At 41.9% G+C, this 24,785-nt stretch overlaps 3 protein-coding genes across 5 annotated transcripts; 1 reads left to right on the top strand and 2 right to left on the bottom strand.

Annotated features, from left to right (window-relative positions):
- Nucleotides 1-6,593: 6,593 nt before the first annotated feature.
- Nucleotides 6,594-10,221, top strand: LOC115102923 (sterile alpha motif domain-containing protein 13-like). 2 transcript variants are annotated; one of them, XM_065005668.1, is made up of 5 exons: nucleotides 6,594-7,639; nucleotides 8,387-8,462; nucleotides 8,585-8,627; nucleotides 8,738-8,849; nucleotides 8,949-10,221. In XM_065005668.1, the coding sequence occupies exons 3-5, from the start codon at nucleotides 8,590-8,592 to the stop codon at nucleotides 9,120-9,122; spliced, it is 324 nt and encodes a 107-aa protein (XP_064861740.1). In that variant the 5' UTR covers nucleotides 6,594-7,639; nucleotides 8,387-8,462; nucleotides 8,585-8,589; the 3' UTR covers nucleotides 9,123-10,221. The 2 variants fall into 2 exon arrangements, with proteins under 2 accessions (XP_064861740.1, XP_029479230.1); XM_029623370.2 differs by lacking the exon at nucleotides 8,387-8,462.
- Nucleotides 9,953-11,549, bottom strand: LOC135559486 (guanine nucleotide-binding protein G(I)/G(S)/G(O) subunit gamma-5). Its single transcript, XM_029623366.2, has 3 exons — nucleotides 11,390-11,549; nucleotides 10,880-11,039; nucleotides 9,953-10,220 (listed from the first exon to the last, which is right to left on the bottom strand). The coding sequence occupies exons 1-2, from the start codon at nucleotides 11,468-11,470 to the stop codon at nucleotides 10,914-10,916; spliced, it is 207 nt and encodes a 68-aa protein (XP_029479226.1). The 5' UTR covers nucleotides 11,471-11,549; the 3' UTR covers nucleotides 9,953-10,220; nucleotides 10,880-10,913.
- Nucleotides 11,550-11,646: 97 nt separating this feature from the next.
- LOC115102921 (afadin- and alpha-actinin-binding protein) lies at nucleotides 11,647-23,695 on the bottom strand. Of its 2 annotated transcripts, none has more exons than XM_029623365.2 (14): nucleotides 23,468-23,695; nucleotides 18,778-18,906; nucleotides 18,427-18,599; nucleotides 18,016-18,228; nucleotides 17,221-17,331; nucleotides 16,856-16,991; nucleotides 16,609-16,684; nucleotides 16,301-16,481; nucleotides 15,888-16,056; nucleotides 15,242-15,381; nucleotides 14,735-14,911; nucleotides 12,991-13,108; nucleotides 12,610-12,763; nucleotides 11,647-12,442 (listed from the first exon to the last, which is right to left on the bottom strand). In XM_029623365.2, the coding sequence occupies exons 2-14, from the start codon at nucleotides 18,818-18,820 to the stop codon at nucleotides 12,286-12,288; spliced, it is 1,848 nt and encodes a 615-aa protein (XP_029479225.2). In that variant the 5' UTR covers nucleotides 18,821-18,906; nucleotides 23,468-23,695; the 3' UTR covers nucleotides 11,647-12,285. The 2 variants fall into 2 exon arrangements, with proteins under 2 accessions (XP_029479225.2, XP_064861739.1); XM_065005667.1 differs by having other exon boundaries at nucleotides 14,735-14,908.
- Between the last annotated feature and the right edge of the window lie 1,090 nt (nucleotides 23,696-24,785).

Here is a 24,785-nt window from a genome sequence, read left to right as displayed (position 1 = left end):
ATGCATCTTTTGTAAATACTTTCTGAGTGTTGGTGTGTGCCCCTGGCTATCCATACATTTTAAAAACAAGAACATGGTGCCATCTGCTTTACTTCATATAAGAAATTTTAAATGATTTTTACTTTTACTTTTGATACTTAAGTATATTTTAGCAACTAAATGTAATTTTGATACTTAAGAATATTTCAAACCAAATACCTTTAGACTTTTCCTCAAGTATTATTTTACTAGGTGACTTTCACTTTTACTTGAGTAACTTTTCTATTAAGGTATCTATACTTTTACTCAAGTATGACAATTGGGTACTTTTTCCACCACTGCATATTTAAAGCTTATATGATAGATCTTTAACATAACAAATACTCAATTCAAAGGATATATCCATTCCTAAATGAAATGTTCAATGCAGTCATTTTTATCTCAATATGAAATTATTTCTGGGTAACAATTAAGTACCCAACTGTGACTGTTTTCAATTAAAATGGTCAAAAAGAAACAAAAATTGCTTCTTAGCAAAGAGCAATTTCTCAAGCTACATTTTTGCTATGACCAATGGTGGAAAAAGTACCCCCAATTGTCATACTTGAGTAAAAGTATAGATACCTTAATAAGAAAGTTACTCAAGTTAAAGTGAACTAGTAAAATAATACTTGAGGAAAAGTCTAAAATTATTTGGTTTTAAATATACTTAAGTATCAAAAGTACATGTAATTGCTCAAATATACTTAAGTATCAAAAGTAAAAATTATTTCAATTAAGCAAAGCAGGTGGCACCATTTTCTTGTTTAAAAAATGTATGGATAACCAGGGGAACACTCCAACACTCAGACATAATTTACAAATGACGCATGTGTGTTCAGTGAGTCTGCCAGATCAGAGGAAGTATGGAGGACCAGGGATGTTCTCTTGATAAGTGTGTGAATTGGATCATTTTCCTGTCCTGCTAAGCATTCAAAATGTGCCAAGTACTTTTGGGTGTCAGTGAAAATGTATGGAGTAGAAAGTATATTATGTTCCTTAGGAATGTAGTGAAATAAAAGTAGTCAAAAACATAAATAGTCATGTAAAGTACAGATACCCCCCAAAATTACTGAAGTAGTACTTTGAAGTATTTTTACTTAAGTACTACACCACTGGTTTGATTGGGGAGGGAAAAAACTGAAGAAAAAAAAGCTGTTGGTAGAGAGGTTTGGAACTCTTTCTTATTGGTCTATTAACTCATTTATACAACAGGTGGGTCTAATCCTGGATGCTGATTGGATAAAACTGCATTCCAGCTGGTGTCTATTCCACAAGTTTACCACCGGCTAAAGCTACAAAGTTCAAATGCCTATTTACACTGGCAAGAAAAAAGATTTAAGTGCTTTTGAACAGGATATGGTAGTACTGTAAGTGCAAGGCAAACCGGTTTGAGTGTGTCAAGAATTGCAATGTTGCTGGGTTTTTCACGCTCAACAGTTTCCTGTGTGTGTCAAGAATGGTCCACCACCCAACGGACATCCAGGCAACTTGACACAACTGTGAGAAGCCTTGTCCTGAAAAACAGCTTCTATCTCAATGCCATCAGACTGTTAAACAGCCATCACTAACAGAGGCTGCTGCCTACATACAGACTTGAAATCATTGGCTACTTTAATAAATGGATCACTAGTCACTTTAATAATGCCACTTTAATAATGTTTACATATCTTGCATTACTCATCTCATATGTATATACTGTATTTTATACCATCTATTGCATCTTGCCTATGCCGCTCAGTCATTGCTCATCCATATATTTATATGTATATATTCTTATTCCATTCCTTTACTTAGATTTGTGTGTATTAGGTAGTTGTTGCGGAATTGTTAGATTGCATGTTATATATTACGGAACTGTCAGAACTAGAAGCACAAGCATTTCGCTACAATCGCAATAACATCTGCTAACCATGTGTATGTGACCAACATGGGCCAGCACCTCTGTGGAACACTTGACACCTTGTAGAGTCTATGCCCCGACAAATTGTGTCTGTGCTGAGGGCAAAAGGAGGTGCAATTCAATATTAGGAAGGTTTTTCCTAATGTTTTGTACATTCACTCGGAGTAATTGTTACAAGGACCGTATGAGATTAATTGGCTCCACGCTGTTATAAATGGGGATTTATTTAAAATTAAAATGTTCCTGCATTGCAGTTGGTCTTTCCCTCAATGGCTTGATCTCTGTCCTCAATGGGTGTTATATAACTATGGATAACATATGATCATTAACTAATGTTATGATGGAATTGGTTATTACCTGCTACCATCTGGATGCAATCTGTTAATGGTTTGCTTTGTCCTATTGCTCATCACCCTGCCCGCTATAGTACATAGTGATAAAGTCCAACTTGCTCTGCCACAACAAAATCTTTATCTACAGTGCCTTCAAAAAGTATTCATAACCCTTGACTTTTTCTGCATTTTGTTGTTGCAGCCTGAATTTAAAATGGATTCAATTGAAATGTGTGTTTTTTTTTTACACTAGCCTTCACACAATACACCATAATATCAAAGTAGAATGATGTTTTTGAAATGTTTACAAATTAATTAAAAATGTAAATCTGAAATGTCTTGAGTCAATAAGTATTCAACCCCTTTATTATGGCAAGCTTAAATAAGTTCAGGAGTAAAAATGTGCTTAACATGTCACATAATAATTTGCATGGACTCACTGTGTGCAATAATAATGTTTAACATGATTTTTGAATGACTACTCAGTCGTGCAGTGAATTTCAAACATAGATTCAACCACAAAGACCTGGGAGGTTCCAAAAAAAAAAGCAGCCATTGAGTACTTTGAGCATGGTAAAGTTATTAATTACACTTTGGATGGTGTTCAATACACCCAGTCACTACAAAGATACAGGTGTCCTTCCTAACCCAGTTGCTGGAGAGGAAGGAAACCACTCAGTGATTTCACCATGAGACCAATGGTAACTTTAAAATAGTTACAGAGTTTAATGGCTGTGATAGGAGAAAACTCAGGATGGATCAACATTGTAGTTACTCCACAATACTAACAAAATGAACAATGAAAAGAAGGAAGTCAAAACGCAATTACCTTTTTGTCCTGAAGGGATATTATTATGCTTGGGGAAAATCCAATACAACAAATTACTGAGTACCACTCTCCATATTTTCAAGCATGGTGTGGCTGCATCATGTCATGGGTATGCTTGTAATCGTTAAGGACTGGGGAGTTTTTCAGGATAAAAAATAAACGGATAAAAAATAAACGGAATGGAGCTAAGCACAGTTAAAATCCTTTCCACCAGACACTGGGAGATGAATTTACCTTTCAGCAGGACAATAACCTAAAACACAAAGTCAAATCTACACTGGAGTTTCTTACCAAGAAGACAGTGAAGGTCCCTGAGTGGCCGAGTTACAGTTTTAACTTAAATCTGCTTGAAATCAATGAGAAGACCTGAAAATGGTTGTTGAAAAAAATGATGGGCAAATGTTGCACAATCCAGGTGTGGAAAGCTCTTAGAGACTTACCCATAAAGACACACAGCTGTAATCACTGCCAAAGTTGATTCTAACATGTATTAACTCAGGCGGTTGAATCAAGATCAAATCAAGATATATTATTTTCATGATGTTGAGATGTGTCTCTTACTTGACCTCTGTGAAGAATTTATTTGAGCTGCAATTTCTGAGGCTAGTAACTCTAATGACCTTGTCCTCTGCAGCAGAGGTAACTCTCTCGGGTTTACCTTTACCTTTTCAGCTCGGGGATTCAATCCAACAACCTTTCGGTTACTGGATTCGATCCAGTGACTAGGCTACCTGCCTCCCCATGCCATCTTCGTCCTCGATTCGTGAAAACAGGAGTGTCATAAAATGTCAATGTCCAGTTGCAGGGGTTCTGTTTGAATTTAGAAAATGCTCAGTTATTAAAATAAAACATTTTGCTTCATGTGTACGCCACCATCTTGTCTATTTCAAGTAGTCTCTTATTGATCGAGACAGGCGAGTGTGAACCCCAAATGATGACAGACACCGGTCTCGATTCATTGACCATCTATATCCAAGTTTCATCTGGTTTATACCAATGATTATGGATATATTGACAAGATGCATGTCTCTCTGCCCTAACAATGGGAGTCGTTGTCCACAAAGCAAGCCGGCTGGCTGTCTAGCTCCCGCCTATCATTTCTTTGGATTAGTGGATACATCTCATTATTGTAATCCTTTAAATATTCAATGAGGATTGTTGACGTCAACATCCTGTATTCAATGGGGAGAAATGCTATGCTTACTAGCCTCATGCCATGAATATGCATAGCCATCTCGAGACAACTCCAATATAAAGTGTTTTTCTCAAAGTTGCCTGGATGTCACGTCCTTATATCAGTACACTGGTAACTTAAGCATTACAAAACCTCTATTCGATAAAATAAACCTCATGTAGCTAATAAGCCATACGTTTTTTTGTTGACCAAATTTGACACCCTCGAACCTTCATATAAAACTCCTTGCTTGGTGGGCGAAACAAAGAAAAATCACCACCTGCTGGAGGGAGACAGATTTTCCGCCGAATTGGCCATCTCAATGAATTCAATTCAGTATACTCTATTGACATGGAAAGTAAACACTTAGTGTCAAAGTAAACATATAGCGACAATGGTCAAAGACAGGAATATACTAGACTATTTGTAATAAAGCAATAATAATGATAGCGATAATCATAATAAGAGCAATTACAACAACAAAAATGAATAAAGAATATACCGATATGAATAATCACACTACACTTCCAACTGGCTGTCCCTCAGGTTGCGGCAGGAGGACACAAATGTGGCTGCTAAAAGACAGAATTTAGTTTTTTTCACCAAGTATGTAGTTGTGTCTCATTTAGATTTTCAAATTCTTCTTATTGTTTTCACATTTTTGGGAAGAATGTATATCTTATGTCAGTATATCTGTCAAGGTTTGAAAGAAAATGCAGCACTGTCTCCATCTCTTCCTGCGGGCAGAATGATCACAGCATGTCCTCTCCGGGCAGCCAGGTTTGCCTGTGACAACCGGTTTCTATGGCCAGGCTGTGCTCACAGTATGTACATAGTGTTTTCTATCAGTCACAGTGGTCAGATAGTCTGCCACCGTGTACTGTCTGTTTAGAGCCAAATAGCATTGAAGTTTACTTCAATTTTTGTGGTTTCTTTCCAATAGGTGATATTTCTATTTTTGCTTTGTGATCATTTGGACGGGACAGATTTTCTATGTGCTGTCCTGAGGCGAGTGGTTAGAGAATTAAGCCTCAGGACCAGCTAGCTTATGGCTCTTCTTTATGGTCAACTCTTGGCACTTGAGAATTTTGTAAATGGTAGGAGTGGGGGTCACTTGTTTTTAAATGATTATAACATTTGGTGGCTATTTTTTGGAATATTAATGAATCGGAAGAGGGAATTTGCCTAATTCTGCCCTGCATGCACTGTTTTGAGTTTCTCTGCAGTCTGAGGATGTGCTTACAGAATTCCGCAGATAGGGTTTCAATTTGGTGTTGTTTCCTTTTGTCAAATTCGTGTTTTGTAAGAGGACCACACACGTCACTGCCATAGTGCAATTGGTTCTATTATTGATTTGAATATTTTGAGCCAGATCCTAATGGGTATGTCTAATTGCCCTCCTTGCTTTGTCTTTCAGTTAACTCACGGCCAGGTTGAAGTTCCCTGTAGAGCTGATTTTTTTTGTCCCAAAAATGTGTAGGTGTGTGTGTGTTGTATAGGCGTGAAGCCCAGTAAAAATGTTATTTTTGAGATTGACTGTCAGGGCCCAGGTCTGCCAGAATTGTTGCGGATCATCCATTTGTTGCTGTAACCCCTCTTTTGTGGGGGACAGCAGCACCAGGCCATCTGCATACAGGAGGCATTTTATTTTGGTGTTGTTTAGAGAGTGAGACCCGTTGGCTGTTGATTGTTCAGTCAAAAGTTTGGACACACCTACTCATTCCAAGGTTTTTCTTTATTTTTACTATTTTCTACATTGCCGCACTTCGTCTTGACACACTGCTCGCTTAAACCGCACCAATGAGTCGGAGGAAACACCGTCCAGCTGGCAATCACAGTCAGCTTGCAGGCGCCCAGCCCGCAACAGGGAGTCGCTAGAGTGCGATGGGACAAGGACATCCCGGCCAGCCAAATCCTCCCCTAACCTGGAATACGCTGGGCCAATTATGCGCCGCCTCATGAGTCTCCTGGTCGCAGCCGTCTTCGATACAGCCCGGGATCAAACCCGGGTCTGTAGTGACACCTAGAGCACTGTGATGCAGTGCCTTTAGACCGCTGTGCCACCCGGTAGGCCGGCCCCTACATTCAAAACTTTAAATAGTTTGAGTGTTGCAGTGCTAAATTTGTGGTCTGAATTTGATAAATTCGTTAAAAATTCCGTCATGACCACAAGCTGTATTTTTGTTTTACTATAGATACCCCAATAACCCAAACAGAACTAACAGGTTCTGGTTGTCTTAAATGGCTGATTCAAGAATTAGACATTTTTCATCTATTTTTTTGTTTGTTCCGAATCTATTTTAATATGTATATGTAATTGTTCAAAGTGAGTTTTCAATTAGTCACCATTTTGGATAGCACATTTTTCCTCTGTGTGGTTTGTTTAGGCAGTTCTAACTTTCCCAAAAGTTGTTTGAATTAATGGATTCCTCAATTTCATTGGTTGATGTCTGATGTGTTGTTCTTTTTTTGTTCTGGAGTCTATTCTTTCAGGGTTGCCCAATACTGAAGGCGCAGATTCTGGTTCTCTGTTTTTGGCTGGATAGTCCTACGTTTTTCTGTTATAGATTTGCAAATCATAATTAAACTATTATTTATTTTTGGGATTGTTTTTGTGTCTTTTTAAAAATTGGATGAGGATGCCAATTTGTCACAATGTTGTTAATGTTTTGTACACCCAAATTTACATCTTCCTTATTGTGATGAAATGTGGGGGCCATAAAGTTGTCTAGGAAGGGTTTCATTTTGGATTTCTTGCTTTCTGGTAGTTTTCCATGCTATTCTTAGGCCATTTGCAGTGCATTCGGAAAGTATTCAGACCTCTTGACTTTTTCCACAGTTACGTTACAGCCTTATTCTAAAATGGATAGGTTTTTTTCTCTCTCAATCTACACACAATACCCCATTATGACGAAGCAAATACAGGTTTTTAGAAATGTTTAAAATGTATTTAAAAAAAATGAAATATCACATTTACATAAGACCCAAAGGTGATGACTAAATTGGGAGTTTTCTAATCTGACTTCTCTATGTGACCATGTATGGAAATTGTCTTTCTGGGCCGAGCATCAGTTAAACTGCAGTACAGAAGCAAAACTGTAGGATCAGTACAAAACCGTGCTTCTAAACCGGAACCCTGTCCCATTCGCTACGAACTGGCCAGTCAGGTTTGAGAATGGTGTGTGCGCCTGTTCACGAGCTTCTTGTCTTAGTGTCGACTCGCAGGTCCTTTCAACATATCCGAAAAATTGAATGAGCAATTCAGGTGGTTTATAGATCAATTACACAGCGACAAGCACACGATCGTGAATAAACCGGATATTTATTTACGCCCTAAGAACTATAAAAGGAAACCAACTAGCTCACGAATTAGCAATAAAAAGGTAAGTGTCAAATAGACAACCACAACGTTGGCAATGATGCAATGATATAATTTCAGTAGTAAACTATAGTAATATTGAATAAACTATCCTAAATGACTAATTATTCAAAGTTTGTCATGTATACCCATTCTTCTTTTACTACATCTGACTTTTGTTACACATTGTTGACTGTTTATTAAGTGTAATATTACAATGTCATCACCATCAGCTATATTTCTGTCCACAGATGTGTATAGTCCTGAATGAAATGCAGTGTCTAAAGTTTAAACTATATGAATGATGCTTCTGGTGGAAATGAGCTTTCCAAAGATAAACTACAGAACATCCAAGACTGGTAGTCTCGTAGGTACAGTAGAGTAGCTACACTGAATATGGAAGTTTTAATCGTGCAGATCAGGGAGCTTTAAAATTGCTCCCGTCTCTGATATTTGGACTCAAAATCTGAGTGCAACGCATTCCATGGCTTTGGATCAGGTCAGAATCCACAGACTAATGTGATGATTCTATCCATGTTATGTGAACCCTATTGCCCATCATCCATTGAAGACTGATTTGCTTTTTGGCATTATTGAATGCGATTTCTGATCTATGCATTTGTACCATAGTATTTCCACAGTATCAAGCGGCCCACATCTATGTTGCTTAGCAACTGAGTACTCTACTTATGCGTGTCAGCATTTCAAAGAAATGGTTCAAAAAAACGACTTCTCTATTCAACACTCCGTATATCAGATGCTCGCTCTGTAGTTTAAGGTTTCAGAAACAACTGACCAAATCCAGGTAACCTCTTGACACGTCCTATTACAACGAACACACGTTTCAAGTAAGTAGTGAATGTGTTCACTTTATGACAGACCTCATGTTTCTTCATAAACCTAATACTTTGGCTTCAATTGTATTTTTGGTTATCCATATCTCCATCTCACCGTTCTTTTTTTCCTCTAGCTGGAATGGAGAACAAAACAAATGGATCAGTGGAAGCTAAACTGTAAGTCTAGAGTCTAGGGGTTTTAATTGTGAGGCTGTAGATAAGGGGTAAGAGTGTGCTGTCCTCCTGCCTTGTCCCTATACCCATTTTCCTGTTCTGTCTTTTTCTAGTGTGGCGGAGAATGGCCAGCTGCCGGACCCTGCAGACTGGGCATTCACTGACGTCGTCAGTTATTTCAAAGCTGCAGGATTTGATGAGCAGGCTACTGCTTTCCAGGACCAGGTAAAGATAGTAATTTACTAACCTTGCAAGTTGCTCTTTCTTCCCTCTCTTTCGTGTGGGTAAGAGCTTCCCAATCCCTTCCATTTGTTATTGTTGTAGGAAATCGATGGCAAGTCTCTGCTCCTGATGACACGGAATGATGTCCTGACTGGTCTTTCTATCAAACTGGGGCCAGCACTGAAGATCTACGAGTACCACGTGAAACCACTTCAAACTCAGCACCTGAAGAGTAATGCTAATGCACCACTGCATGCTCAACGCGTGACAAGATAATCACGAGGCAGGACGGACAGACCAGTCCGAAGAGATTTATAGACCCAAGAGGACAGTGGAAGACTGGGCTTAGAAAACTCTTGCGTGGTTGCATCTTGCATCCTTCTGAAAATATTATTTTACCTAAACTTAACAGATGCCAAATGATTTGAGCCGTTACGTTTGTTGGTTATTAACTGAGTGGTATCAGTTTATGAAACCAAACAAGGACTTTAATTATTTGAGGTCTTGGACATAAGATCATTTTACAGGTCTTAAAAATTACAGGTTTATTTTTTCTTCCCCGAAGAGTTAGTCTCAAAGCAAATCAAGCAGATTCAACTGAATGGGTTATTTAATAGTGGACGATCCTTTTCAGATGGATGCAAACGGTGCACTAGATGTCTGACTGTGATGGCTCTCTTCTACCATTGATCAGTATATATATATATCAAACTATGGAATAGTTTGATGCCGGCTAAGACTGGATGGTAATTAGTTTGAACCATACTTACTGATCCTCCATTACAGCCATTTTTCTTTTTCTAATAAGCCACTATTTAACTTAATCAAAAGATGCATCTATGAACATTATGCATGTCAATTGTAAATTTAAGCACAGGGATATAGGTTGCTGAATGTGTTCTTTGATTTCCTTATTCTTAAATATATGGCATTTTATTTCGTGTTTGATGTGGATGCTTTTATCACGCATAAGTGACATGCTGCTGCCTTTTGTATTGTAAAGTTGCCCTGTTCACATTTTGCTGTTAGAAACTACTTGCATCTTAAGTAAAGATTTGAGATGTAACACTGTCAGTCTTACCCAAGAACAATTAGCAAAAACACGGTCATGTAGAGAAAGAATGTTAATTTCTAAATACAAAAAGTCAAGAACAATGAATAAAATAGAATAGAAAAGGCACAATCATTTACTTGAAAACCACACAGTGCCATGAAAAATAAACCCTTCTCATCGTATCCTCGGTTGGCTGAGAATAGATGGCAAGTCTTCCTGACATGTTCTACACTTCATAAGATTATGTGGCAGTGGTTTGCCATTGGCAATGAGGAGCAGTGTTGAGGTCAACTTTTTCCCTGTAGCATCAAAACGAAGGCCTGCGAGACAGGAAAACACAGAGGTACAATGTGATACTTTGCACATTAAATAAACAGGTATTTATCTGTAACGCAATCAAAGACTAGCATGGAGTAGATAACCTGTTTCACTTTACTGATTTAGTGCAGCTTACAGGCCAATCAAGGCAATAATCTCAATTGCATGCTCCTTCTCAAAACCCATTGGCTGAGAAAGCAAGGAGGTCCCTACCCACCCAGACTCCTTGCTCCAGCCAAACGCTACGCCCACAGACGTTAGTTTCTTCTCCGCAATGTGTCTGGATCTGAGTAGCTCCCTGACCCTTCACCAAATCCAAACACATTCGGGGCTGTCCACAATTGGTCCAGAAACCAATGGGTTGGGCCAGAGACAGAACACACGTGGGTAAAGCGGTAGTTTGAAAATTCATAATAGTCTTTGATCCTCTGATTGGATAGAGATAATCCAATCGCTGATGACTTTTGCACAATTCCCTTTGTCACCACAAATGACTTCAGTCTCTGATTAAAGTATGTAGCAAAAGACAGAGCAGCAGAATAATTGTAAGTAGTCAGGCTACCTCCAACCATCTTCAATGGGTTTTGAGAAGGTGAGGTCGTGAGGAGTATGCAATTGAGATTCTCCAAAGGACTACATACACCAAAAAAGAAAGACTCACCAAAGAATGCTGTGGTCTGTCCTGTGTGTCTTCCTCACAAGAAGGAGCACACCTTCTGTGGTCTGAAGGGGTTTGTACTGGAGGACACCCCAGTGAGCAAGGGATCCTGGAGGGCATTTTGCATGCAGAACTGCTGAAGGTCTGCAGCTGCTTGGGACACCTGAAAAGACAAAGGAATATAGCTGTGAAAGGGAAGCTCTACCTGTTGCACTCCTAACTAGCTAGACTCCTGCAAGTCTGTAAATATCCTCCTTAAAAATGGGTGTTGTCAATAGTATGGTGTGAACACAGATGCTTGAATTAACGTTAGGCTTTTCCTGCTGTTCAATGACTGTTGGGAATAATTATCCTGGGGCGTTTGTGATTGTGTTTTCATGGCTAGATCTCCATTTGTGTGCCTAGATTCCACGCCCTTAGCGCTAGCTAGCTAACGTTACCGATGTTCGCTAGCTCGGACTAGTTTCGTGGGCATGTTTACCAAATAGATTTACGTGTGAAATAGATTCTTACCTTCACTCTGTTTATGCTCGCTTCAAAACGCAGCTGCTGGACAATTTTCTTCATCGCAACGAGGTTTGATGAGCCAGACATCTTTACTATTTCCTAGAAATGAAGCGGTGGGCTGTTAGCTCGACGGACGCGTAGACAAAGCACCGATGAGCACACATCCGATTGTGACTTGCGCAGTCGCAGCGTTGCACAGTCTGCGCCCACACCTCCTGGTATAAACCGCTATGGGGCGCCAAGCACAAAAAGTTGAATTGATAAAAAATTAAAATAAACGTTTATTGCAATTTCAGAGCAGCATATATGTTAGCGCTTCATTTTAAACATTTAGAATAAAGTTTTCATTAAACTATTCATGATATATCTGGAGTGAAAACAATGTGTAAACATTCATGGCTAGTCAGTAGCCTATTGATAGCTTTTCCCAAATTGGATAACATTTGTAGTGATACAGAACCCCAAATTAAGGTTTGGCTGCCACTTGGCGAAAGCTTAGACTTGGATATGCTTTGCTTAATAAAAATGTATATAGAAGAGAAAGAAAAAAAACATTGGCATGTCCAATAAAGTGCTCTCTGAATGAATCAAGTTTTGGTGAACGACAATGTGCTACTGTTCAGTATTAGTCCGTGATCACGCAACATGAGTTGCACAAAAATAGGTCTCCGTGGCATCCTGAGGCAGTGGTGGCGTTGAAACATGGGTCATGTTCATTAGGGCACGCAACAGAAAATGTTTTGCAACAGAAAGTTAAATGAGTGCATCTTATTGGACAAATCCAGGTATTCTTTCCCTGTTTCAGTCCATTTTCTTCTGTTTGGTGTCTAATGAACACTGCCATGGATTGTCATCAGAGTTGTCTGTTGAGTCCACAGTAACACAATGGTACTAGTGTGTCTTCAGTTGAGGCTGTTTTCCTCTGACCCTAAAGAGAAGATACTGCAGCAGTCTCCACCTCCATGTCTATGCTTTGACCTGACCGGAGTATCTTCTCTACTGTGGATGGTGTTGGACTCCTGCCAGCTCCCTTGTGTTGAACTGCCTACAGAAGAGGAGCTTAGATAGATAGAAAACAAACAAGAGTTAACCACAGTTTGTTTGAGAGAACTTAAGTTAGTGATAATCAATGACACCGATTTTATACTACTATCTAATGTAGGAATGAAACATTTTAAAAAGGAGAGTGAGCTGGCATAGAGCAAAATAACTAGTAAAAACGGTACCTCCTGTCTGGTATGAGGCATAATGTACGGTAGAGATCAGCTGTGGAGGGCATGCAAGCAGCAGAGGCAGCTTTAGGCGTTGAGAACGCAGTGTACGTCCGGGATTTGGTCAGCATGGCAGAGGTGGAGGGGATCCTCATCTCTGGTTCACTACCTAGAGGGGAACAGGGACTTGTGACCAAACACAATATGATTCACAAAAGATCATTGGAGTGTTTTTTTGTTGTTGTGGTGATGCTGCATTATACAGTATGCTGCCAATCTTCCAATACAATATTTTCTACACAAAATTTCCCAACAAAATTTTCTGTATACATTTTCCATTAATCTCGATCTGGATTAGCAATACAAATCGTTACTGTGGTAATCATCACGACTTACTGACTGACAAGGAACGAGGATTTTCTGACATTGAATGTCTTTTGCGGTCCACGAACGAAGTCATGTTCAAGAATTGATTCTTGAGCCACAAGGCGCGGTCTTCCTCAAAAGCCTTTTTCTGTGAAAACACAAAAGGAAAAAAAAGAAAGGGGTAATACACAAGTTAGTGGCAAGAAAAAGTATGCTAACCCTTTGGAATTACCTGGATTTCTGCATAAATTGGTCATAAAATTTGATCTCATCTTCATCTTAGTCACAACAATAGACAAACAGTCTGCTTAAACTAATAACAAACAATTATACATTTTCATGTCTTTGAGCGCACAGATTCACAGTGTAGTGTGGAAAAAGTATGTGAACCCTTGGATTTAATAACTGGTTGACCCTCCTTTGGCAGCAATGAACTCAACCAAACGTTTTCTGTAGTTGCGGATCAGACCTGCACAACAGTCAGGAATTTTGGACCAGTCATCTTTACAACACTTTTTCAGTTCAGCAATAATTTTAAGATGTTTGGTGCGAACCGCTCTCTTGAGGTCATGACACAGCATTTTAAATTGGGTTAAGGTCAGGACTGTCTGGGACTCTCCATAAGGCGTATTTTCTTCTGTTGAAGCCATTCTGTTGTTGATTTACTTCTGCGTTTAAGGTAGTTGTCCTGTTGCATCACCCAACTTCTGATGAGCTTCAATTGGCGGACAGAGCCTTACATTCTCCTGCAAAATGTCTTGATAAACTTGGGAATTCATTTCTGTCGAAGCTAGTAAGCTGTCCAGGCCCCGAGGCAGCAAAGCAGCCCCAAACCATGATGCTCCCTCCACCATACTTTACAGTTGGGATGAGGTTGATGTTGGTGTGCTGTGCCTTTTTTTCCTCCACACATAGTGGTGTGTGTTCCTTCCAAACAACTCAACTTTAGTTTAATCTGTCCGCAGAATATTTTGCCAGAAGCACTGTGGAACATCCAGGTGCTCTTTTGCAAACTTCAGACGTGCAGCAATGGGTTTTTTTGGAGAGCAGTGGCTTCTTCCTTGGTGTCTTCCCATGAACACCATTCTTGTTTAGTGTTTTACGTATTGTAGACTCGTCAACAGAGATGTTAGCATGTTCCAGAGATTTCTGTAAATCTTTAGCTGACACTCTAGGAGTCTTCTTAACCTCATTGAGCATTCTGCACTGTGCTCTTGCAGTCATCTTTGCAGGACGGACACTCCTAGGGAGTAGCAACAGTCCTGAACTTTCTCCATTTATAGACAATTTGTCTTACCGTGGACTGATGAACATCAAGGCTTTTAGAGATACTTTTGTAACCCTTTCCAGCGTTATGCAAGTCAACAATTCTTAATCTTAGGTCATTTGAGCTCTCTTTTGTTTAAGGCATGGTTCACATCAGGCAATGCTTCTTGTGAATAGCAAAGTGTTTATAGGGCAGGGCAGCTCTAACCGACATCTCCAATCTCATTGATTGGACTCCAATTAGCTTTTGGAAGTCATTAGCCTAGGGGTTCACATACGTTTTCCAACCTAGACTGTGAATGTTTAAATTATGTATTCAATATAAACAAGACAAATAATGTGTGTTATTAGTTTAAGCACACTGTCTATTGTTGTGACTAAGATCAACAGTTATGACTAATTTATGCAGAAATCCAGGTCATTCCAAAGGGTTCACATACCGCAAGTGACAACTTGACAAAACATAGCATTTCCAACTTGAGAACTTGCCGAAAACAAAAACGGATACCTCATGGCCGAGGCGAATGGCAGCGTCAGTAAAGTTATGTCTCTCCCTCTCAAAGTTCCTCCTCTGCTCGTCAAAGAGCCTCCACTCCTCTTTGAGACGCTCCTTGTCCTCCAGAGTGTAGCAGTCATTCAGCAGAGCAGCAGTCTCATCATCATAGCAGGGAGAGTTGAGCTGCTGCTACACACACGGAAAAGGTAATAATACTTGACTGAGAAACTCCTGGAAGGGTCAAATTCAAGGCAATAACAAGAGATGTACAGTAGATCAAATCAAATTTTATTTGTCACATGCGCCAAACTGGTGTAGACTTTACCATAATATAAAGAAAATAGTAACACAAGAGGAAAAACATCAAATAGACAAGAATGGAGCTATGTACAGGGAATATCAGTACCATATCAATGTGCAGAGGTACAATATATTTGAGGTAGATATGTACATGAAGGCAGATACTTGTAGCTCGGTTTGAAAAAGAGAATCGTGTGTCGCGTTGTGGGTCTAACTAACCTGTAGGAGTTGCTGCTGGGTCTGGATGAAGTCTTTACACTGCTGGACCTCCAGTCTCATCCTCTCCATCTCCTCCTCATGGATCTGTCTAGGGACCAGCTCTTTACCAGCACACTGCTGGCTCTGCTGTACCAGGGAGGCTGGGAAGTGGATGGATGATACATTATGATCAATGGTGGAGAAGAAAGCTCCCTGTGACATATAGAATGTATTGGCAGCAGAGTTGTTTACCTTTATTTAACTAGGCAAGTCAGTTAAGAACAAATTCTTAATTACAATGACAGCCTACCCCGGACGACACTAGGCCAATTGGACGCCGCCCTACGGGACTCCCAATCACGGCCGGTTGTGATACAGCCTGGATTTGAACCAGGGTGTCTGTAGTGACGCCTCTAGCACTGAGATGCAGTGCCTTAAACCGCTGTGCCACTTGAGAGCCAAAAATGCAGTAGTACTGGTCATGATTTTATGGCAGTGAGCCAAAAGTGGATTCTTTCATTTGCCTTCATGTAACACCCGTTAAATGACCAGAGAAAGCCAGTGATGACTACTAGGTGGGCTACAGATTGTCTACTTACTTCCATGAGAGAGATAGATATCTATACATATATATATATATATATATATATATGAGATGCGTTTATACCCTGGCTGTCCAATCTCTCCATGTGGCTCTTCAGTCTCCTCCACTGCTGTCGGATGCTATTGGTCAGCTGCTCCCGGGCGTGCTCACAGGACTGGTCCCTAGCATGATCACATGACTGATCCAGGGTCTCCTTACTACAGTCACTAACCTCCTCTCTGTCCGAGCTGGCCTGAAAGCGCAACAATAGGCACGATCACTCCTCTACTCTCCAATGTTTATAGCGAAATGTCACTTCTATACCATGTAGAACAGTGAGATTTTTTGAGTGGCTCTGCATAGACAGACGCAATTTGTGATTAAGATTTGCAGGAGCATTTAAAAAAAATAAGTGATCTAATCCATTTATTACCACGTAAAAATAACTAAGTAGACTATTGCTACGGTGTCTCAGATAGGACAATCCATCAATTCACCGGTTCCAGGCTGTCTTCCGCACGGCCTCCTCTGGAGCAGGATTTCCTAGGACTAAGAATGGACACCATCTCCCGCTTCATCTGCTGCAGCACCTTCTTTAGCTCAACGTTCTCCAGCATCAGAGCCCTCTGACGACCCTCGTAGTCACTCAGCAGGGATTTGTACATCTCCCCCTCATGTCTACAATCATGGCAAATAAATACATACTCATCAAAGTGGGATCTCCAAAGCTATGTAGGATTTGTTGCATCAAGAGTTGATGTAAGCACACAAAACCGACATGGTTCAGTCAGATGAGTATTGCTACCTGGCCTCCACCTTTCCAGTCTTCCATTGGCTTCTCTTCCCATCAGCCCGTCCCAAGTAGTTCAATACATCAATTGCTAGTAGAGATAAAGGGAGGAAAATGGGAATGAGGGACATGCTATATAGGCCTACATCATTTTCAGGTTTCTCAGGCTCTTGTTGAAAAAAAAAAAGACACTAGGTTGCATATTCACATTACCAACAACCTTTGGAATAAGGAGGAAACAATTGTTTTGAGATGCCCATACCTAGTTTCTTATCCCTCTTGTCCACCAGTAGCTGGTTGAGGCGTTCTTTGAGCTTGGTGCTCTCCCGCTCCTTCCTCTTGGCATCATGGCTGTACTGAGAGGCTCTGCTGGCGATGATGCTCTGGAGCTTCTGCACCTAGGGTGTGTTCAGTAGGGAGAAAACGTTTTGAAAACAGGGATGTACTACCTGAACTTATCCAATAAGAACAGTTTTGTTTTCGCTTACAAAATGTTTTGCTATGGTGTGCACTACTGCGCAAGATGCTGGTTAAGGCTCACACACTCAAAACTACATTTCCAATTGACGCTTGCAGCGACATAAGCACATCACTCAATGATTAACAATTTTATGACAAAGTCTTTACCTCATCTTTTTCTGTTTTCAGGCAGTTCTGCAGAGTCTTGTTTTTGAGTTGCAGCTGCCTCTCAGTCTCAAGCAGTCCTGACTTCTCTCTTTTGTAGAGCTCCAGCTGATCCTTTGGGCAATTACATACATTTTTTTATATTTTATTTTACCCCCCCTTTTCTCTCCAATTTGATGGTATCCAAGTGGTAGTTACAGTCTTGTCCCATCGCGGCAGCTCCAGTACGGACTCAGGAGAGGCGAAGGTTGAGAGCCATGTGTCCTCCAAAACACAACCCAGCCAAGCAGCACTGCTTCTTGACACACTGCTCGCTTAACCCGGAAGCCAGCCGCACCAATGTATCACACCGTACACCTGGCGACCGTGTCAGCCCGTATTGCGCCCGGCCCGCCACAGGAGTCGCTAGTTCGAGATGGGACAAGATCATCCCTGCTGGCCAAACCTCCCCTAACCCGGACGACACTGAGCCAATTGTGCGCCGCTCCATGGGTCTCCCGGTCGCGGCCAGCTGCGACAGAGCCTGGACACAGCTAGCACTATGATGCAGTGCCTTAGACCACTGCGCCACTCGGAGGCTGGGCAATTACATACTTGCTGTACATGTTATATCAACACAATATTTCATACTCAATGTGCTCACCTTGACGACAATATCATAACAATAACATGTCGTATTCTAAGCAGTAATACCTTTCAGGACACCATAAAACCTTAACTTAGCTCCTCAAGCTAGTATTTACTGACAATTTGCACCCTGCCTGGAAAACGATCTATGGGAAAGGCTGCCTGACTTACCTTGAGTCTGGAGTTGGTCATCTGCAGGTGTTCCAGGGCACTGGAGCTCTTCAGCTGCTCTGTCTCCTGCTCCTGCAGGCTGCGCTGGCTGCGGCGGTGCATCTGGAGCAGCTCATACATCATGTTCAGAGCTGGCACCGTGTTCAGCCCCCAGCTTCCCTCTGGTGAGCTGGCCTCAATACAGACAGAGGAGAAACCCAGAGAGTCCATCTCCTGTACAAGCCCCAAAAGAGGGCAGAAAAATGGGTTAGCAGCATACAGTGAAAATTAAACTAGATCAATGAATAGTCATTGAGCAACATCAGATACACAAACCTAAAAATAAAAAAAATATAGCGGTAAAATAAGCACCTACACAAAGTTAGTATTGGATTATTCCAAATGTAAACTAAATAATAGTAATTTCAGTACCTGATTGATGTATGAGGTACACTGGGGAACATTCTCCTCAGTGCAGAAAGCACTTAACACATTGTAGGAGCTCTTGGACAGTGTCATGGTTGAGGACTGCATTGTAGGAAGGTTGTTATGATGCCTCGAGGGGGACATCATCATTCTTGATATGCTGGAGATCTCATGGTTTTCTAAACACAGCAGGGAAACAGAGAGAACAACCAATTGATAAATCACAAGTTCACAGGCACCTGACTATGAGGCTTAAGAAAAACAATTGTGCCCAAAAATAGGGCAAAATCCCACACCATCCAACAAAAATCCATATAAAAACAATTGTCTATTTTGTCCCCATTTGAATTAAATTACCCATTGATGGCTCTATGGTTAGTGTCGTCCACCAGTCTCCCATGTCAACAAAGCGTCATCCGCTTTGGGAGGTCATCCGCGAGATGACAGACCTGACCGACCAGAGGCTGCACTCACTGGAACAGAATCCTGAAATAGAGCGTCAAGCAGCAAGCCAATGACATAAGACTCCAAGGCAGCATAATCTGGGTCGATTCTTCACCCACGCCACGCGGGATTAAACGTAATCTGGATGTTATGCCAGCATGGGACCGGGTTGGGGGTGGTTAGGGCTTTCAGGCCTTGGCTGTTACACTGGACTGTAGTAGAGTGATACTTTGAGCATGAGTAGAGAGGGTTTTGCATGTTAACTTTAACTAGGCTAATGACTGTATGTCAGGGGACGGCTTTTAGACACCCACACAGAAAGGCCACTGACTGTGGTGTGTGCAAGGTTTAATTAACAGTGCCAGTGGCACTGAAATCAAAATGCTTAGTTTGAGAAAAATGGCTTCAACAAGAGGCAACTGCACACTCATTATTCAAGAGGGCCTCTTCAGTAGTTAATTGTTCTCTTTGACTATATATAATAACGTCGACCTATACGCTGATTTGGTGAGTGAATTCATAAGGAAGTGCATTGGGGATGTTATACCCACTGTGACGATTAAAACCTACCCTAACCAGAAACCATGGATGGATGGCAGCATTCGCGCAAAACTGAAAGCGCGAACTGCCACATTTAACCATGGAAAGAGGTCTGGGAATATGGCTGAACATAAACAGTGTAGTTACTCCCTCCGCAAGGCAAACAAACAAGCGAAATGCCGGTACAGGGACAAAGTGGAGTCGCAATTCAATGGCTCAGACACGAGACGTATGTGGCAGGGTCAACAGGAAATCACGGACTACAAAAAGAAAACTAGCCACACCACGGACACCTACGTCACGCTTTCAGACAAACTAACACCTTCTTTGCCCGCTTTGAGGATAATACAGTGCCACCGTCGGTGTATTTACAGACATATTAAATCACTCCCTATCCCAGTCTGCTGTCCACACATGCTTCAAAATGGCTACCATTGTTCCTGTACCCAAGAAGGCAAAGATAAATGAACTAAATGACTACCACCCCATAGCACTCACTTGTCATCATGAAGTGCTTTGAGAGACTAGTCAAGGATCATATCACCTTCACCTTACCAGCCACACAAGATCCACTTCACATACAGCCCTAACAGGTTCAGACGATGCAATCGCCATCACACTGCCATATCCCATCTGGACAAGAGGAATACCTATGTAAGAATGCTGTTCATTGACAACAGCGCAGCGTTCAACACAATAGTACCCTCCAAGCTCATCATCAAGCTTGAGGCTCTGGGCCTCAACCCTGCCCTGTGCAATTGGGTCCTGGACTTTGACGGGCCACCCCAGGTGGTGAAGGTAGGAAACAACATCTCCACCTCGCTGACCCTCAACACTGGGACCCCACAAGGGTGTGTGCTCAGCCCCCTCCTGTACTCCCTGTTCACCCACGACTGTGTGGCCATGCACGCCTCCAACTCAATCAAGTTTGCAGACAACAGTAGTGGGCTTGATTACCAACATTGAGACAGCCTACAGGGAGGTGAGGGCACTCTGAGTGTGGTGTCAGGAAATCAACCTCTCACTCAACTTCAACAAAACAAAGGCGATAGTGAACATCAGGAAACAGCAGAGGGAGCACCCCCCAACCCACATCGAAGGGACAGCAGTGGAGAAAGTGGAAAGTTTTAAGTCCCTCTGCGTACACATCAACAACAAATGTCATGGTCCACCCACACAAACAGTGTGGTGAAGGCGGCGCAATAGCACCTTCAACGCATCACCGGGCGGGGGGGGGGGGGGGATATCGGCCCTTCATGACACCAGATGTCACAGGAAGGCATAAAAGACCAAAGACAACAACCACCCAAGCTACTGCCTGTTCACACCGCTACTGTCCAGGAGGCGAGGTCAGTACAGGTGCATCAAAGCTGGGACTGAGAGACTGAAGAACAGCTTCTATCTCAAAGCCATCAGACTGCTAAACAACAATCACTAACTCAGAGAGGCTGCTGCCTACATGGAGAACCAATCACTGGCAACTTTAACAAATGGATCTCTAGTCACTTTAAACAATGACAATTTAATAATATTTACATATCTTACATTACTCAATCATATGTATATACTGTATTTTATACCATCTTGCACCTTGTCTATGCCACAGCCATATATACACTCAGCAAAAAAAGAAACGTCCCTTTTTCAGGACCCTGTCTTTCAAAGATAATTCGCAAAAATCCAAATAACTTCACAGATCTTCATTGTAAAGGGTTTAAACACTGTTTCCCATGCTTGTTCAATGAATCATAAACAATCAATGAACATGCACCTATGGAATGGTCATTAAGACACTAACAGCTTACAGACGGTAGGCAATTACACCAGGAACGTACAATCCCTCCATCAGTGCTCAGACTGTCCGCAATAGGCCGAGAGAGACTGGACCTTGGGCTGGTAGGCCTGTTGTAAGGCAGATCCTCACCAGACATCACCGGCAACAGCGTCGCCTATGGGCACAAACCCACTGTCGCTGGACCAGACAGGACTGGCAAAAGGTGCTCTTCACTGACGCGGTTTTGTCTCACCAAGGGTGATGGTCGGATTCAAGTTTATCGTCGCAGGAATGAGCGTTACACCGAGGCCTGTACTCTGGAGCGGGATCGATTTGGAGGTGGAGAGTCCATGGTCTGGGGCGGTGTGTCACAGCATCATCGGACTGTGCTTGTTGCATTGCAGGCAATCAACGCTGTGCGTTACAGGGAAGACATCGTCCTCCCTCATGTGGTACCCTTCCTGCAGGCTCATCCTGACATGACCCTCCAGCATGACAATGCCACCAGCCATACTGCTCGTTCTGTGCATGATTTCCTGCAAGACAGGAATGTCAGTGTTCTGCCATGGCCAGCAAAGAGCCCAGATCTCAATCCCATTGAGCATGTCTGGGACCTGTTGGATTGGAGAGTGAGGGCTAGGGCCATTCCCCCCAGAAATGTCTGGGAACTTGCAGGTGCCTTGGTGGAAGAGTAGGGTAACATCTCACAGCAAGAACTGGCAAATCTGGGGCTGTCCATGAGGAGGCGATGACCTGCAGTACTTAATGCAGCTGCTGTCCACACCAGATACAGACTGTTACTTTTGATTTTGACACCCCTCCCCCTTTGTTCAGGGACACATTACTCCATTTCTGTTAGTCACATGTCTGTGTAACTTGTTCAGTTTATGTCTCAGTTGTTGAATCTTATGTTCATACAAATATTTACACATGTTAAATTTGCTGAAAATAAACTATTGACAGTGAGAGGATGTTTTTTTTTAATGTACATATTCTCATTCATCACTCCTTTTAGATATTACTGCACTGTCGGAACCAGAAGCATTACGCTACACTGCATTAACATCTGCTAACCATGTGTATGTGACATATGAAATGTGATTTGTAATATGATCCTTAAGATTTTCCTGGTGAAACAAGCTCAACCACATTCTACACTCTCACCACTCCCCTTTAAATAGGTAACAGTACAGTTATCAACTAACTCTGTTTAAAAATACATTGTGCATTTTAGACTTAAGTATAATAGACCTGACTGTCTCAATTGCCTTGGGCAACACCAGAGTAGAAAGTTAGTCGAGCCACAGAGGCAGTAGCTATGTCAGAAAATACCTTCTCGGGCACCCCTTATCCACTGACCCAGGCTGCATTTTATGTACACTGATACTCACTCCCGTTTAACCAAAGATACTGGTTTCCCCTTTTGTCTGTGATTTAACTTTGCCCTGTCACACTGTTACCCTATCCACTGCGCCTCCATCTAAATCCAAGAAGAGCAACCAACTAGCTAGCTAGCTAGCTAGCTAACATTTTAGCTAGTGTTGACATTACTATTGGGTGAATATACTGTCAACACACTTTGGCACATTTTCAAACAGTATTTAACCCGTTTTACCCAAAAAGGTTCAGACTTTTCTGTTTCCATCTATGCGGCACGGCACTCGTGCCCCATGGCTCCGGTGGAACTGCTGTCACTTGGGGCCAAAGCCAGGACACCGGTACTTTTCAGATGGCATTTACATACCACTCGCTAACTGTGAACTTTAACACCTTCTCACAAAGCAACTGTTTTGATTATGTTTAGATTATTGATTCTGCTCTTGACAAGTCCTCACGGTCAGCCCTAGCTATGGAAACACAATTTCCCTATTGCAACATAAGGGTGTGCATGTACAAGTGTAACACTGGTGTTCCAGTTGAAAAACAGTAGCTAAAACATTACTACTGTTCGCTTCTTATCTTATTGAGTTGCTGCAAGTGAGTCAGATAAACAAACAGGAGGCTCATTTGAAAACGTAGTCAATCAATCATGTAGTTACAAGACAAGTTAAAGTTAGCTGTCTAACGTTAACTTGTCACCCTTTCAGCTACTATTAATATGTTATCTTGTTGAACTGGTTTACCTACAGTAACGTTAACCTAGCCAGATAAAAAGCTGCTAGCTTCGGGTAGTAACGTTAGCCAGCTAACTCTGCTTTGATGAAACGTGTATAATAGCTAACGTAACGCGTGTATAAAGTTAGCTAGCCAACGAAGCAAGGACATGGCTGGATAGTGGTGGATACTCACTTGACTTGATTAGCCTGCCTTAGTGCCAGCACAGCCAACTCTATGCGAATGCGAGTGTACAATGATTTTCTCTGTCTAGTTCTTGACAGTGAATGCCAAGCCACTTGGATAATTCTACTCACTGTGGTACAGTTGACCCCACATTGACAAAATTAGATTAGTTTTTTAAGTGGACGTCTTTCTGGCTTCAAAACAAACACCACCGTCATTGGCGAATGCGTTGTCAAGCAACCAGTATTAGTCCGCTGTATTGGATCATGCGCACACCTTTAATGGACGATTTATGCAAATATGGAAGGCTGTCAAGTGCATTGTAGCGCTTTATTGAAATTTACACCCACTTTACACCCACACAAGTGGGTCGCCAGTGTTTTATGATAGTGTTGGAACTAAAAAATATAATTTCTATTGTATTGCATTCTATTCTATTGTACTATTGTACTAGGAATTTAGTCTGGGTATGAAGTTACTGTTGAGATTTAGAAAATTACATTTACATTTACATTTTACATTTAAGTAATTTAGCAGACGCTCTTATCCAGAGCGACTTACAAATTGGTGCTTTCACCTTATGACATCCAGTGGAACAGCCACTTTACAATAGTGCATCTAGGTCTTTTAAGGGGGGAGAAGGATTACTTTATCCTATCCTAGGTATTCCTTAAAGAGGTGGGGTTTCAGGTGTCTCCGGAAGGTGGTGATTGACTCCGCTGTCCTGGCGTCGTGAGGGAGTTTGTTCCACCATTGGGGGGCCAGAGCAGCGAACAGTTTTGACTGGGCTGAGCGGGAACTGTACTTCCTCAGTGGTAGGGAGGCGAGCAGGCCAGAGGTGGATGAACGCAGTGCCCTTGTTTGGGTGTAGGGCCTGATCAGAGCCTGGAGGTACTGAGGTGCCGTTCCCTCACAGCTCCGTAGGCAAGCACCATGGTCTTGTAGCGGATGCGAGCTTCAACTGGAAGCCAGTGGAGAGAGCGGAGGAGCGGGGTGATGTGAGAGAACTTGGGAAGGTTGAACACCAGACGGGCTGCGGCGTTCTGGATGAGTTATAGGGGTTTAATGGCACAGGCAGGGAGCCCAGCCAACAGCGAGTTGCAGTAATCCAGACGGGAGATGACAAGTGCCTGGATTAGGACCTGCGCCGCTTCCTGTGTGAGGCAGGGTCGTACTCTGCGGATGTTGTAGAGCATGAACCTACAGGAACGGGCCACCGCCTTGATGTTATTTGAGAACGACAGGGTGTTGTCCAGGATCACGCCAAGGTTCTTAGCGCTCTGGGACGAGGACACAATGGAGTTGTCAACCGTGATGGCGAGATCAT

The sequence above is a fragment of the Oncorhynchus nerka genome, linkage group LG20 (assembly GCF_034236695.1).
Source record: "Oncorhynchus nerka isolate Pitt River linkage group LG20, Oner_Uvic_2.0, whole genome shotgun sequence".
Classification (NCBI taxonomy): domain Eukaryota; kingdom Metazoa; phylum Chordata; class Actinopteri; order Salmoniformes; family Salmonidae; genus Oncorhynchus; species Oncorhynchus nerka.
This window is presented reverse-complemented; position numbering and strand designations above follow the sequence as displayed.